This window comes from Brachycentrus maculatus, unplaced genomic scaffold (assembly GCF_059751285.1).
Source record: "Brachycentrus maculatus isolate JH-2025_06_01 unplaced genomic scaffold, ASM5975128v1 h1tg000162l, whole genome shotgun sequence".
Classification (NCBI taxonomy): Eukaryota; Metazoa; Arthropoda; class Insecta; order Trichoptera; family Brachycentridae; genus Brachycentrus; species Brachycentrus maculatus.
Window position 1 is genome coordinate 736,115 of NW_028280915.1, and position 15,859 is coordinate 751,973.

Here is a 15,859-nt window from a genome sequence, read left to right on the forward strand (position 1 = left end):
ATAATTCAATTCCATATTCTATTACTAATACTACTACCATCACGCAGTTTCCCCGCATCGGTGGGCAGAAAAAATGGAAGCCAAACCCTTTTATACTGACATACACATGTCCATACCACCTTAATGAATTAAATAGTTTATATATATATATATATATATATATATATATATATATATATATATATATATATATATATATATATATATAAACACACACATTGAATGACATCAAATACGTGTTTATGTTTTAGTACAAACAATATTATAAATAATTTCCTTTCGTTTTATTCAAATGACTTCGTTGACGCCATCTTATTTGGTCGTAAAAATGTTTTTCTCCGGCGACATGACACAGGCGGCATGGAATGGAATTGCTTGTTTCCCTTAACTCCAATTGAGTTTTGTAGGTGTAAATATTCACATTGGGGATGTTTTTTTACGAACTAGTATCATCCCTGCGGAATGTGGCTTGTTTTGTCATTTCTTGCTCGAATAATATTCAAATGTTGGTTAGTTTAACGAGGTTATTTTTCCACTGAAAACTTTCCCTTTATCATTTTAGCTACAAGCATACAAAAATATTCTGAGAAACGTTTTTGGTAATCATATAAAATTGTAAAATGTTTTTTCTTGTTGTATTCAATATATATTTTGGAAATTATTTTTAACCCATTGTTTTTTAGAAATCGAAATAGATTATTAGAGAAATATTAGAAGTCTTATTTAGTGTATTTAGTTACAACATTTTGAGTGTGTCCAAATACTTGTTCACAAAATCTGGATAATCTCCAATTACAGGAGTTATTTTCATATTATTTTTAACATCTCATCAAATGCCCGGACTTCCATATTTTTCTTCATCTTTGATGAGATGTTAAAAATAATAGTGTATTTAGTCTTAGATTTGCATTTAAATGATTTTTTGTGCAGTATTGGAAATTTAACCTTTGGTGAGGACCTCCACGTATGTGTATGGTTTCAGTAGATATATCTTAAATACAGAGATTAACGGTTTCGTGTTTCAAATTCCCTCAAAACCAAGATCAGAGCAATTAACTGGGAACTCCAGCCGGAATTCGTTTCAGTGGCGTAGGGGAGGTTCGTCTCAAGTGTCCCTCTCACCTGTTCTCGTATCCTACTCTCGGTTTTTATCTCCGAGAACAAAAGGCCGGAGCCGGCTCGTCTGGGACCCCTTTATCGCGCTGATCTAATGCGCCTTTGTGGCTACACCGCCCCACTGGGACCCGGGACTTGGGACATGGGACATGGGACACAAATATCGATTTTTATTTATTTTCTACTTAAGTTGTAATTCATGCAACAAGACTTAAGTTTTCTTAGATGCAAACTGAAAGAAAACAGTAGTATTGCACTTTTGAATTATTGTATTTTTTAATCTGCCTTATTTTCATATAGTACATTTTTTAGCATTAAATTTTTTGCAGGATTAAAATTTTTTAAAATGTGAAATAATCGGTGAAGATAGTTGAATCTAACTTAATGCTTCTAAATGTATTTCAGGTTTAATAAAAGTTTTTTAAAACAGTTTTATTTACATCGTCCTGTCATCTGGTTTAAGCAATCATATTATACATACAAAGATCAAAATTTACTATTTTACTTATGTTTAAACTTCTACATTACTAAAACTACTCGATTTTTATTTATGATAGCTGAAGTTCGTATTGAGTATATGAGATTATATCTGAATTAAAACGTATTGGTAACGCCTCAAAATATTTTTTAAATACTATTTATGTCAACTTGTTGATTTAAATACTAAATACAACATTCGATGATCAAATCAATGTTCACTTGTGAATTAGATTTCATGTAGTAAAAAAACTTTTTTTTAGCTTTTTCCACAATTATATCATTTGCCCAGTGACTGAGTTCGTCATCACAAATCTTGGTCACTAGTCAAATAAAACAAAAGTGGAAAAGCCATATTATAATTTTTGTTTCATTGTATAACCCTAGATCATTTCAAAGATACATAGATTTGGTACAACGATACCAAGCATTGAAACGAGCTTTAAAGTTTCTTCATTATTTTAGACTTTATTATTTAAGTTTGGTTATGACTTCCAAATGAAATACAACAAGTCCGATTTTCTAAAGTTATCATTTTTCACGGGGCGGATCATAATCCATCTTGGGGATAATCACCTGAGGCAATGAGCTTCGCTGACATCTCAGCCTAAAGTAAATCGACAGTCATCTGTCAGATCTTTTCACTCCCCCCCTTCTTCTGGGCCCCCAACGGGAGCGAACGAGACAGCGGTATACCTAATTTGGACCGACCCCATACTTTTTTCAAATTTAATCCCCTTCCCGTTGATATGACAAATTATACAGGTCCGTGGAAAGATTTATCCGTTCGGGCGTAGTTGAGAATTTATCTTACTTAATAAAACAATCAAGTTTGTATTTTAATATCAAGTTCTTCAAAAGGACTCAGCTGCATTGAAATCGTAAAAAGGATAATCCTAGATGAATATCAGAAATATTACAATGATATTTCAATCTTTTAGGTTATATTTTTCCGAAACGTTCTTGTAACCTGGACAATTTTTTTTAATGAAATAAATTGTAGATATCAAAATATACCATTTGCCTATCAAAGAGCAAACCATGCCTTAATTTTAAATATAATTTTCATGTAACCATTAAGATACATTTTTTAATATACAGTCCCGATAAACTAAAAATCAAGCAGTTTATTCTGGTGTTAAAATATAGTAAAGTAAAGTTTTATAAGTATTAAATAAAGATAAAAATTCATAAGTAAACATGTAAATGTATTTTTCATTGTAACAAGAGTTTTTCATATTAAACAATGCTTATTTATGAAAACTATGTAAATGAAAACGATTTGTCAGAATTTCGAAGCCATCGGTGAAAACTTTAGGTTTGATGTTTTCAAATGGTTATTTAGGTATACAATTTATTATTACAATAGATATATAAAAAGACGCGCGTATTAAAATGCTAAGTCTTGTCGAAATTTCAAAGTAATTGTTGCATAACTTTAGGCAATTAGAGATTTCGAACAAACTAACCTCAACAACTCTAATGTTTATCAATTGTATCCTGGACTGGTACTTGAAGCGGAGGGCTGATCGCCTTTCCTTCATGTGTTAACGATCAAGATAACATTTCTTTTGCAGTGAATATAATATATGATGCAGTGCCTTGTGCACTTTGAGGTGCGGATAACGGTTTGAAGAAAAATAAGAAAATTTACATTTGCAGCGTTTGGGTTATTGTAAAAATATTCCATATAAAATATCAGCTGTTTAATATGACTAGTTAGCACCCTACGAAGACGTTATAGGGAGTCACAACACAATAGCTATTTTTACAATGGTATGAAGTTAGCCATTCAAACTGTGTGACAAATGACAATCATAATTTTGAGCAAAATCTTGGCGGAAAATTTGACGTGGCGTGAAATTAACGTAATAGATCCATGTTTTATGTCGACGTTTTTTACAGAATTGAGTAGGCCTTCTACCTTACCCTAAAACTATTTAAATAGTAAAAAATGTTGCAAATATTATAAAAATCGTGTTCAATAATTAGATATGAAAATAAAGCTTATTAATATGACTTATTTTCTAGTTTATTCATGTTAACAAGACTAGTTTTGAGAGCTACAGATGTTCTTATCAGCAGGTGAAAATATAATCCTTAACAATTTGACATTTAACATGTTGATAAAAATATCTTTACTTATCTAAACTAGTCGTTTTTTTTTTTATTTATGAACTCAAAAAATCGTCTTTAGCAAGTATTTTATTTTAATATTTATTTCATGGCAAAGTTAAAACTAAATTAGTTAACAATTAAAAGTGAAATATTTGTTTGTAAAAAAGAAGATTTTATTTTTAATTAGTAAAATCTAAATAAAAGATTTTAACATACTGAAAATATTGTCAAGGAACTGAAGGAAAAGACAGTTTTAAGAAGCTTTTCTATTAGTAGTTAGTAGGTTACATCATCCCTTATCTAATACCCTGGCATAGGTCATCCTTCAAAAACCTAACGAACTCTTACGTTGTCAGCATCCCTTACGTATCTCGTTTGAGATTGATTCCATCTCCTTTCATCTCCCTCCATCTCAAAGCAATTTGTCTTAAGTGACCTTTAGCTGATTGGCAAGGTGAAATGTCTTTACGCTGTTCTCATTTGTCACGGGATCCACGTTCGTTAAACTGCCCCTAAAGGTTTTACTACAAGTTGTACGTCAAACAATCTTTGATCTTCATCCCTTAGTTTATTTTTGCGCTCTCTTCGCTAAAATTTGAATAAAAATTTACTCAACTTGAAAAAAGTTAAAGTACTTTTGATAACTCGGATACTTCGTAAGCCGCCTACGCTCTTTATAATCTTATAAATTACACTCTTTCGAGTTCTTTCTTTAAAAAATAATATATCGAGAATATTAATTTTATCTTTGGTGACTCATACTTCAATATATAATTCAAAATCATTTCAATATATCTTTCAATATTGAATCAATTGGTCGCTTAAACCCATAAACTTTTAAAACCATATTATTTTTAATAAATGTTTCCATTCAAATATTTGACATAAGAAAATCTGAATTTCAACTTTAAACTTTACCATGTTTTTAAGTTTTGTTCAATGTTATTTTTTTATGAAACAATGAGATTTTTTACCATAAGAGTCCTTTTATGGCTACCAAATATGAAATTATGCTTCACAAAATCATGGAATAGTTTAATGAAACGTAAATTTCTATTAAACACTATGTTTTGGAATTTACTGATTGTACCCAAATCAACGATTTTATTTTTTGATTGCAACTCCATACTAAATATGTTTTTTTAAGTTTCAGGCATAACTTAATATTATCTTTATATTTAAGTAAACATAGTTTATATAATATCTTTTAATTATACAGTTTATACTGAGACTTTTTTAAATCCTATAACTATCGCGGTTTCCGTTGTTCTTTTATTCATCACTTTAGCATTATGTTATATAGTCCGATCGATAAACACAGCAAAAACAAGTTGTATGAACCGAATAACAAAGGTATTATACTAGACCTAAAGTAAACAGTAACGTATCATGTAACAAAAATGGATTATGATCAATACGGAAAGTAAAAAAGTCCCCCAAGATCTCTTTTTACTTTTCTATATGAACCCTTAAGTTATTTACCTCCGCTCGCAAAAAGAATCGTTAAGCCTTATAATTTCACACGTACAGACTCTCTACTTCAAGCCCTTAAAACCTTGAATACTTAAAACGTATCCTGGTTTCAAGTAACAAGTTAAAAAACCTTGCCCGTGCATTTTTTTGCGGTTTCATAAAACTTGGCAAAGTGTTTCCATTCGTATTTTTCACATGGTCAGAATGATGCGGCCCATTCGACTCAGTGCCTCTGAAATTGTAGGATACATTTGGCGAGATTCAACAAGAGGGTTAAATTGATAGGACACGCTCGACCACTAGAATATAACACTCTTATAACCTTTACGGACATTCATCTGCAGCGCTCAAAAAATTTGGTGGTACTTGTCTATAAAAATAATAGATGGGAACTTATATTTTGTTACTTGAAATCACAGTACCGCGTATCGTATTATATTTTATTAATTAAATAAACTATTACTGTTGTTTGTGAAGTTGACAGAGCCATAAATTCTGTATTTTCGAAGAAAGGCCGTTCCTATTAAATTATGTTTTTTTCTTTCTAAAATGCGAAAATTGTTCTTATCATTAATCTTTCCGATTGGTGTATTTTTCATGATTTCTTTACCGTAAGCAAAAAACATAATTACTTAATAATTAATAATCTCTGTAAGAGTCAAGAGTCAAAGAGGATTATAATAATTCAGTTTGAATAAACCAATTTTAAGAGTCTTATTAACTTTAGACGAAGCATCTATTGTTTTTTAATGAAAAAGATGGAAGTTTCAGCATTTCAGGGTTACTGACCTAGCATTTGGCTGGATTAAGTAATCACATACTTTTGTAACATTCATTATTTTGTCTGTTATTTAACACGGAAATTGCTTTTTTTTTAATATGAATATATGTACTGTCGTTGGATTAATTTTGTTTGTCAAAATAATGTATCTAATAAACAATGTCTTATATGTTAACAGAATCGTGTGGGATAATGTGAAAATTATGAAAATATATGTTTATTTATTGAGTGTTTCAAAGAACATTAATTTACTCGCCATTTTCAATGAATTTAATTCTTAAAACGTTGATCGCCATGGGGGACACCAGTGACCTCAATCAAAAGCTATATTTAAAATGTTTTAATTATTTAAACTGTCAAATAAAAAAATTAATACATTATATGATTAAAATACGTAAATTACAAAAAAAACTTTTTTTGTGAATTTCAAAATAGACAAATTTTAGTTTTGGTGTTTAACTTATTTATATTTTTTATTGTTGGTTTTGCAAAAAATGCACATTGTATTAAATTATGGTATAAGTATTTGAACGCCAGACAGAGAACTGCAACCCTTTACGGCGGGGTCAACTCCCCTCCGCGCGCCATTAAGTCCTCTGCGGACTTTTGAGTTTAACCAGTAATGTTTTATTCCCTGCCCTTGCGATGTTTAGGATCATTTTCCTTCGCAGCTACAAACAGTCCTCTCCACTAAGCTACCCTTAGCTTCTGGGGTGGTGGCCCCTGATACGAGGTTTAACCTAATCCTTAATAGCATACACTTTTACACCGCGGACCTGTAGAGATAACATATCTTGGCTCGTACATGCTCTAGGTGTGAGTTTTGTACCTCGATATAGAATTATTGCTCCCTCGTATACCGAAAATACTTTTTCTAGTAACTATATTTTGTTTTCCACCTAAATCGCCTGGAATTAAGTACCTTTTTTTCTAAAATATTTACTACAATTCCATTTGCTGTTACATATTTTTTTTAAATAAACATAAACCTTTTTCACTTTATCCTAACTGTTGTTATTTATAATTTTTTACTTCTTTTAAAAACATATCATTATTTCAATCTTAATTTTCTGTTAAAGATATTTTTATTTTTGCGTTTTATTCGAATAAATATTGTCTTCTCCAAAAATATTGTATTTACCTAATATATAACTAATTTATGAAAACATTTGTTTTTTTTCCGATTCATGTTTCATAGTTCAAATACTTTAAAAGTGTTAAAATTTACATATAAATTTATATATATTTTTAACATTTAAAAAAATCTCATATTTATAGTTGACTTGACTATCAACATACAAACATTTAGTACATATATTTACCAAAGTGATTTGTTTGGATGTATACTAATGTAAACTGATGCTAAAAAATGGCTCTCTCATTAAATTAACTAAGATAAAAAAATTAAGGTCTGATTTTATGGAATACGATATACTATTTGTATGTATTTTTAAATACATATATTATCGAACCAAAATGAATATCAACAATTATCTTATATCATTGTGGTCCCCAGGTCTTAAATTTTGCAGTTATTCTGGTATAAATCCCACCTTACAAGAACATGTCATTTATATTTCTTACTGTCGCAAGCAACGCCTGCTAAAAAATTGTGAGAAACGCGTGTACCTCTTTAGATATGAGCTTTATGGTGTGTTATGACGTTGCGGTAACATAATACGTGTAAATTATGCTGTTACAGGACTTTTGTCAAATGAATACACCGCAGAAAGTTAATATAAAATAAAAAATAGAAACGTATTTTGGTATTTGTTATAAAATACAGAATTTTTTAAATAAGTCTAATATGAATATTTAAATCATAAAATAATTTTCGTTTAAATACATATATTTTTCAATACACTAGATATTTTTCAATAACCTACTATTTTAATTCACCTCTTGTCATCTTCAAAGATACACAAATATTTCATATATATATTCACAAATGCTAAGAAGTAATCATTATAAATCATATTTTATTTATTGTTTCGGCATTAACTTTGTGGTAAGACATGTTACAATGATTAAAGAAAACACTTCGTTTTTTACCACTTAAGTTTTATTATAGACTACATGTTTCAGAAGTTAAACTTCCATCATTCAGGTCTGAATACAGTTATTATACAGACCTGAATGATGGAAGTTTAACTTCTGAAACATGTAGTCTATAATAAAACTCAAGTGGTAAAAAACGAAGCGTTTTCTTTAATCATTATAAATCATACTGGAAATCCTATAATTATCATGTTGTATGTATAAGCATTATTATTAAAATAAAAAAGGTGTGATAACGGTGAAAAAAATACTAGGCTAATGTCATTTGAAATACTTAGCATTATCAAATATTTTAAACAGTTGAACTGGCCATGTCAGGAGTCAGAATAATCGGCAGGCATGTATGAAAAGATGTAAAGCGAAGATTGTTTGTTAAATACAGTATGGTGTGGCATTCTATTCTCTTTGCCTACCTATGATGTTCTTTTTTCCTATATTTTGTAATGGGTGTTCGTATTTATAAAAGGAAACATACAAATAACATTCCTCAACAAAAAACGCCAATCTTTTAAAAAATAAAAAGTGTAAAATGGTGAATATCTATGTTCAACCAATAAAGTTTAAAAGGAAATTTTATGGTTAAATTTTCAAAATCTTTATTATTGTTGAGATCTATGTATTCATTAAAAAATATTCATGTATACCGTAAAAAATAAAATCAATCGTGAACAGAAATTTAAACAATCAAAATATTATTGAAAAAATACTATTTAAGTACTATTCAAGCTTTGAGTGAAAACATACAAAGTATCCCTTAAGTATTTTCAGCATTTAAGTTATCGTGACAATGTGCACTTATCGTTCGTTTATTAACCGAAGTATGATTTACAAAATGGCTGTAACAAGCTACAAATTTGTTCAGCAGGCACCCCACATGAGGCACATACTCTTTACACATACTCGTACGACTCGGCCAATTTAGTACGGAGAACGACTGTGTAATGGTTACTTATATCGTGTCAACTTCAGCGATTATCATATATCACATCAGTGGCCGTTACAGTTCAATGTTCAGTAATAAATACAGAAACAGTAACCACCAACAATACTTACCACATACTACAATTGATTTCTTAAGTCCATATGGTTGCCTTGTGTGAAAGTATGAATTATTACAGTTAACAAGCTTAAAAACCATTTTATAGCTTTACGATTAAATTTTAAAACTGTTCAAGTGAATCATATTAAATAGTGAAAGATATGTTTTTTTTTCAAATTCAGAAATTTATATTTTTATTAGAGTTTATATTTTTAGTTCAATAAATTATCCGTGTATAATTTAGCTTTATCCGTCCACGCGTTATTGTAGCTCAGCCTGGTTATTTGGAAATTAAAGAAATTAAAATCACATAAAAAAGGTTCAATTTGATAATGCTTGGGAAAATTATGAAAATCTATAAAACAACCATGCAATTGAAAGCATTGAAAATATCAGTTGACAGCATCTGCCAAGAAGCAAGCTATCCGCCCTAAGCAATATAATATGGAATATTTAATTGTTACATTTAACAGATGATACTGCCATTGCAGGCAAAAAATCTTTTTTTTTTAAAAAAACATGTTTTGACTTGTCACTGGTCAAAACACCCGTTGCAGGCATAAAGTAGTAAAAATATAAGCGTATTCGAATAAAATATCGTGTCTTAATTTTAAAGAATTCTGTAAATTACAATGGAAAATTTAAGATTTTGAAAATAAGTTTTTTTTAATATAGAGATGGGATTCATCATCTGGAATAAATTAAATTGACATTTAGTATTTTTTGGACACTTTACATTCCAAGTATACTTTCTATTAAATAGACTTCCATATTCTTCTTCATCTATTTTGGGATATCATAATAATATTTTATTATTAAATTGAAGGGAAATATCTTCCAATCATCCGCGTTTTCTCTTCTCATACACATCGGTGTAAGCGTTTAAATATTGAGTATTTGAACCCGTCCCCTGACAATTGACATTTAGTTTCATTTTATACACTTATAGGTATATTCCACGTATACAGCTATTGAACAGACTTCCATATTCGTATTCATCTATGTTGTAATCTTCAGATATCAATATGATATTTTAGATTAAAGGATTTTTTTCTCTTATCGTCCGTGTTTTCTCTGCTCATCAAATTGGTGTGGGCGTTTAAATGTTAAGCATTTGAACCCGTCTCCTGACAATTGACATTAAAGTATTTTTTTCTCGTTAAACAGCTATTGAATAAACTTCAATATACTTCTTTATGTTAATATGATATTTCAGTGTTAAATTCAAGGGATTTTCTTCTCGAATCGACCACGTTTTCTCTACTTATACGATTCGCTGTGGGGATCTTAATGGTGAGCATTTGAACCCGTCCCCTAAAGATCTATTATCACTAGGTGGACACTCCAGACAGCGTGTTGCAGAGTGGAATGCTCGGCTTCTGCCCTCCTGGTGACACGGCCCTTAGATCCATGGTGGATCCGAGGGACTACGATCGCCTTCGATACTTCCAGATGAACGGAGGAGCTCCCAACACCTTCGAAGAGACAATTCACAGGGTGAGCTGGAGGAGACACGCTAATCCGAGAATTGCCTGATCTTGGATCTAGTACAATAAACTGTATAAAAATATCTTCTCTTAGGGTGGATTCAGCCAAACGCACCTATTTTGCAAATAGGCAATTCATTTACCATTTTTTTACTGTAGTTATTTGGATATTTATGTTGTCTTAATGTCTAAAAGGTACGCATGTTTGCTTGTTATTGGTCAATTATTTTCTGCCTGGTACTTTGGACAATTTTCAGGATCATTAAGGAACGTCTTACGTAATATTTTACTTCATTTTTCTTCTTTATTTTTTCAAGGATGGGTACGTCTTTTATATCTGATAGCACTTAGATCGATGGTTATTGCATGAGGCTTCATTTTTACCACAATTTGTTCAAATGGCAAAAACGTGAACACTTATTTCAATGCATTTTTTGCACTTTTACTTTTACTATTGCTTGCATGTTTAAAAAATTATAATATTTGACTCGTTTTCTTTTTTAAAAAATGTGACACAAATGTGTTATTTTTATTGTAATATGTATTGTCAAAACGATAATATCGTAATTCATATGCTGATTCTAAATATGACGAAATACTATATAATTCTTAAGATACGACAAGATATATTTCTGGATACGGATAAAGTCGAAATCCCATAGAGAATTCCAGTAGAAGATAAATAATATTATATATTACATAAACTTTAACGCAGACCCGTAAAATCATTTTACGACATACATGATTATCGCTAGAGACTTACGCTATCTGCTGTCCAGTCGAACCCTTTGTTCAGAAAGGACGATCAAGAATGTACTGAGGTTGAAGTCGAACTTAAATCCTACAACTATCTCTTTCCAACACCTTATTCTAGTACGAATATGGAAAAGCACAAAGATGTTTAAAATCTTGAATTTGTACGATGTTCGCAGAACTCTTGCTCGTGTCATTTTTTAACCCTGACGATTATATGGGATAATCATTTGTTCTCTATGCGGAATTTATGACCATGAAGCATTTTTTGAAGCTTTATGTGTATTTATAACTCGGAAATATTCCCTTATTGCAAAATATTTTTGAAATTCTTATAGAATTTACGGTTCTCATACCCTATTTTAATTGACTCTGTTTTTCGGTTATTTATGGCATGGTTTAATCATTTATAGTCTCAGAGCACGCCTTGCATGGATCAGTAAATTCAATCAACTTTTTATTGAATTTAATTTATTATACTTGTTATTTTCTTATAGATATCTGACAAAATTATACAACACAATATGTGTTTTTTTTTACTTTACATCTATAAAATAAGATGAAAATATAATCAAATAAATTGAATTCACAGTCTAATGTGAAATGTATTTTATTTTCAGTTAAAAGTACAGGAAGCCATGAAGAAAAAAGAAAAATTTCATAGAGAACATGAAGAGGTATGGGCATTTGAAACTTTCAAAATTTTATATTGGGGATATGATTTTTTTATTATTTTGGTCATGCATGCCTTGTTCTAATAATTTTTGACGAATTAATTAATTCACATCGACGTTTTTTGGTTCATATAATTTTCATTTATTTATTTAAACAAGCGATACTCGAAATCTGTGCGTAAATCGTGAATGACAATGTTTAACCCTAGATTACTAAACTATCATAAAAATTACGACGGTAAAATACAATTCCTTGAAAAAACAATGTCTTCCTGGTGTACCTTTAATTATTTTCACTATTACGTGATCTCTTAATCCCAAAGAAATATTAAAATAATAGTTTAAAAAAATTGAGTGTTGAAAATGTGAAAATGATGATGATGATGAAAATGTGTCTGGTTGTGGCCCCGTGGTTAGTGTCGTGGACTCTTGAGTCAGAGTTTCTCGGTTTAAACATACTCTACTATAATTTGATATCTATATCTAATAATGTGCCGCTTAGGCTCACAGAAAGAGTATGAAATTAAAGTATTTTTGTAAATAATCAAAACATTTAAAAAAAAATAGATCATCTCATTTATTCCCGTTTTAATCGATGTCGTATTTTTATGAATGTTAAGGAACAATGTCACTCGTAAGATAGTTTAGTAATCTAGGGTTGATTCATAGGCTTGTAGGATAAGCCTATGTTATTTCTGCTTTGGGGAAAACTCGAGTGATAAAACTTCGTACAAAATAATACTGCGGCAGTTGTGACGAATTCCCTTTGAAATATGAGTTTATCGTTGTAAATTGCATTATAAGGCGTAGTAAAACGGGGAAAGTGAGGCATTCCGAAACTCCAGAGTGCCTTATTACCGCCTGAAACTTTGGAAATTGAGGATAATAATGTTTCATCAACGTGTGTTTCCGCCTTTTAAAGTGAAATTTCTGGAAATAAGTTTTGTTGCGGACGTCGTTTGCATTAAGTTTCATTTCGGAGATGAGACAAAGTCGGTAATTCGAGTTGAAAACTTTTCGTTTCACTTGTTCCTTCATTCAGCCTTCTTATTTATTGCCAAGGGATGTAATTATTTATAAACACATAAACGTAGTTTCTTCAGTATCCCCTAAAATTAACCCTACCTACTCTGCTAACTATCACATTTCAATCAATCAAGCCGTTATTTATTTATTTATTTATTTTATATCAATTACTTACTTTATTACTCTCTTACTCAATGACGCATAGGTCACTGCAGCGTATAAAAGCAGTGTCATATTTATCGTTAAATATTTAAAAGAAACGTTATATGCCGTGTGCTTCAGGTACCAATACTGGGGAAAAAGAAATATTCAAGTGAAAAATTGCTTACAATTTTTTTGACACTTAGCCAAACGTGCTGACAATTACACTACTTTTATTTCTTATTTTAAAAAAAACTTTGTACGCACCGAATGGTGCATAGGGCACTGCATCACATCTTTGCAGTGTTACATTGATCGTTAATTACTTGAAAGCAAGGTGATCACTTCTGTGCTTAAGGTACCAGTCAAGGGTGACATGAAATAATTATAAGAGTGAATCACTTATATTTATTTATTCTCCCCTAGAAATTAAACCCGGGACCTCCAACATGATATCTAAATGCATTTACTGCATACTATGCAGGAAAACAAATTCAACGACTTGTATTTAGTCATACTTATCAAAAAAAAAATTAAATAATCTTTTTATATAATGTAACTCACCCATTATTCACCGATAACTTATTCGTTGGTTCAGTGTCAAGAAGACATTAAAAATTCATTTCTATCAAATATGTACAAAAATGTTTTTAATATTTCATAATGATGACATTATTACACAGTTTTACACTAAGTATTTGTATTGCAAATAAATTCTAGTGGTTAAAACTTATTTAATGTATAATATGAATATTATTTGTATGCAAAATATATAATTTTACATGAATAATGGGAAATTAAATTGAAATTGAATGTAGCAAAACCATATCAAATTCATTGTCAGTTTCCATCAAATAATCACTTATTTCCATATATTTCAAATATTATCATTTCATTGTTATATTATTAAGTCCCATCCCAGGTTTATAATTACATCGAATCATCGTAACAAATCTGACATATCGCTCACTCCTTTCAACAACGTCACATATCAAAAAACTTGATTTTTCAGTTTTTTAATGTTTAAGAATATAATAAAATGTAAGAAAAATTAATATCAGGCCATTTATTGAACTTTTTACTATGCAATAGGTCTTTTTAGGTAAAACCTGAAAATTTTTTCTCTATTTGAAAAATATTTAGCATATACTTATATACGATACTCTCCCATTTCATTATTCCTCCTTGCGTCTTATGTCTTGTGTCTTTGGTTGTACTTTGATAACAATCTATTGTACAATTATTTAAGTACGTAGTACGTTTAAGTAAAGAAATTTATTTTAATATCTTAAAATTAAAGCATTTATATGCACGATATTTCTTTAAAACCTCTAATGAATGTTTACCCAAAATGTTTTCAATGCACATAACGTGGTTTATACTGCAGGATCGAAGAAAATTTAAAATATTGTTTTGAGAATATTGCGAGACTAAATAATAATTAAGGGAAAAAAGTTTTGCAGCTTTTCGAACGTTTGTTATTTATTATTTCCCCACCCGACCGCTCGCCGTCATTACTCATATTGCCTGTATTTGCGTACTGCATATCCCCGTACCAGAATAAAATTAAGGCCGTTACGTTTCAGCATTTCTCCAAAGTTTCCTCGCCTCTTCCATTTTACTGCCCATTTTCTTTTTTCATTTCCATTTTCTCATATTTCTTGTCGCGGCGCACCCACCCCCACTCCCTTTTATTTCATCGTTCTACAATATTTTCGGTCACGTGGTTTACGGGCAATTTTTTCATACATCGAAGCGCCATTTTATTTATTACTCTATATTTCGAGTTGTGGAAACATTTTTTTTGCTGACTATTATTAGAGTATTTTCTGACACTCGCAACACCGAATTACATATATCATCAATTCTAGATATCGAAAAAAATTAACTCTATAAAATAAAACAACTTTCTTTTTAAACACTTTTTTTGGTACATTTTTTATTCATCCAGTTTCAACAAGAACCTTCTCATCATCAGGGTTAAACGTGTAATTTTTTTTTTGCTTTTTTTATTTATTTTATTACGTGGACTAATTTAAAATTATGTAAAGTATATCAATACGCATGTTTTAAAAATTTTCTTCTTTTTTGTTTTCAGATATTACGAGATATAAGGCACGGGCTACTACACCTAGGCAGGGAGGGTCGTGGACCTATGGGAGGTAAGATGACCCACATGATAATGATATACCAAAAACCCCAATTTATCCCCTTATAGGGTTCTTAGAATATATTATTTAAACACCTCCCTGTATTAACTAGAATACTTTTACGATTAAGTACAATAACATAAGTGTATTACATATACACATAATTCAACAATGATCTTATGTTTGTAAACATACAAAAAATATTTTTTTACGTTATTTTAAACTATTTACTATTATAAAAACTAAACCTACATATATTAAGATAAATATATTTATACATACATTCAAAAGAACTGGAAATAACTTAACGTAGTGTCAATATTGTCATTTTTAAACATAAAAGGGCATAATTTCAGGCATCGTGTTTAAAAACATATTAACGCAATTAAACAAGATCTTACAAATTGAATAACATAACATGTTTATTTTGTTATCGCATCTGTCAGAAATTCACATATTTTTTAAATGTACGTACATACATGTATGTTACTATTAAAAATCTAAAAACTAGTTTCGTAATGTGTGTACATTATATTTTCATAATTTAATTTGTAAACATCACATTA

General features: G+C 30.0%; 1 protein-coding gene across 6 annotated transcripts in view; it reads left to right on the forward strand.

Annotated features, from left to right (window-relative positions):
- Positions 1–15,859, forward strand: part of LOC148308485 (uncharacterized) — a 408,384-nt gene that overhangs the window by 383,770 nt on the left and 8,755 nt on the right. For 3 of the 6 annotated variants that reach the window (XM_088261632.1, XM_088261637.1, XM_088261633.1), the window contains exons 6-8: positions 10,398–10,559; positions 11,923–11,979; positions 15,242–15,305. In XM_088261632.1, the coding sequence (XP_088117758.1) occupies positions 10,398–10,559; positions 11,923–11,979; positions 15,242–15,305 (283 nt within the window). The remainder of the gene's footprint in view (positions 1–10,397; positions 10,560–11,922; positions 11,980–15,241; positions 15,306–15,859) is intronic. The other 3 variants (XM_088261636.1, XM_088261638.1, XM_088261635.1) reach the window with 2 other exon arrangements.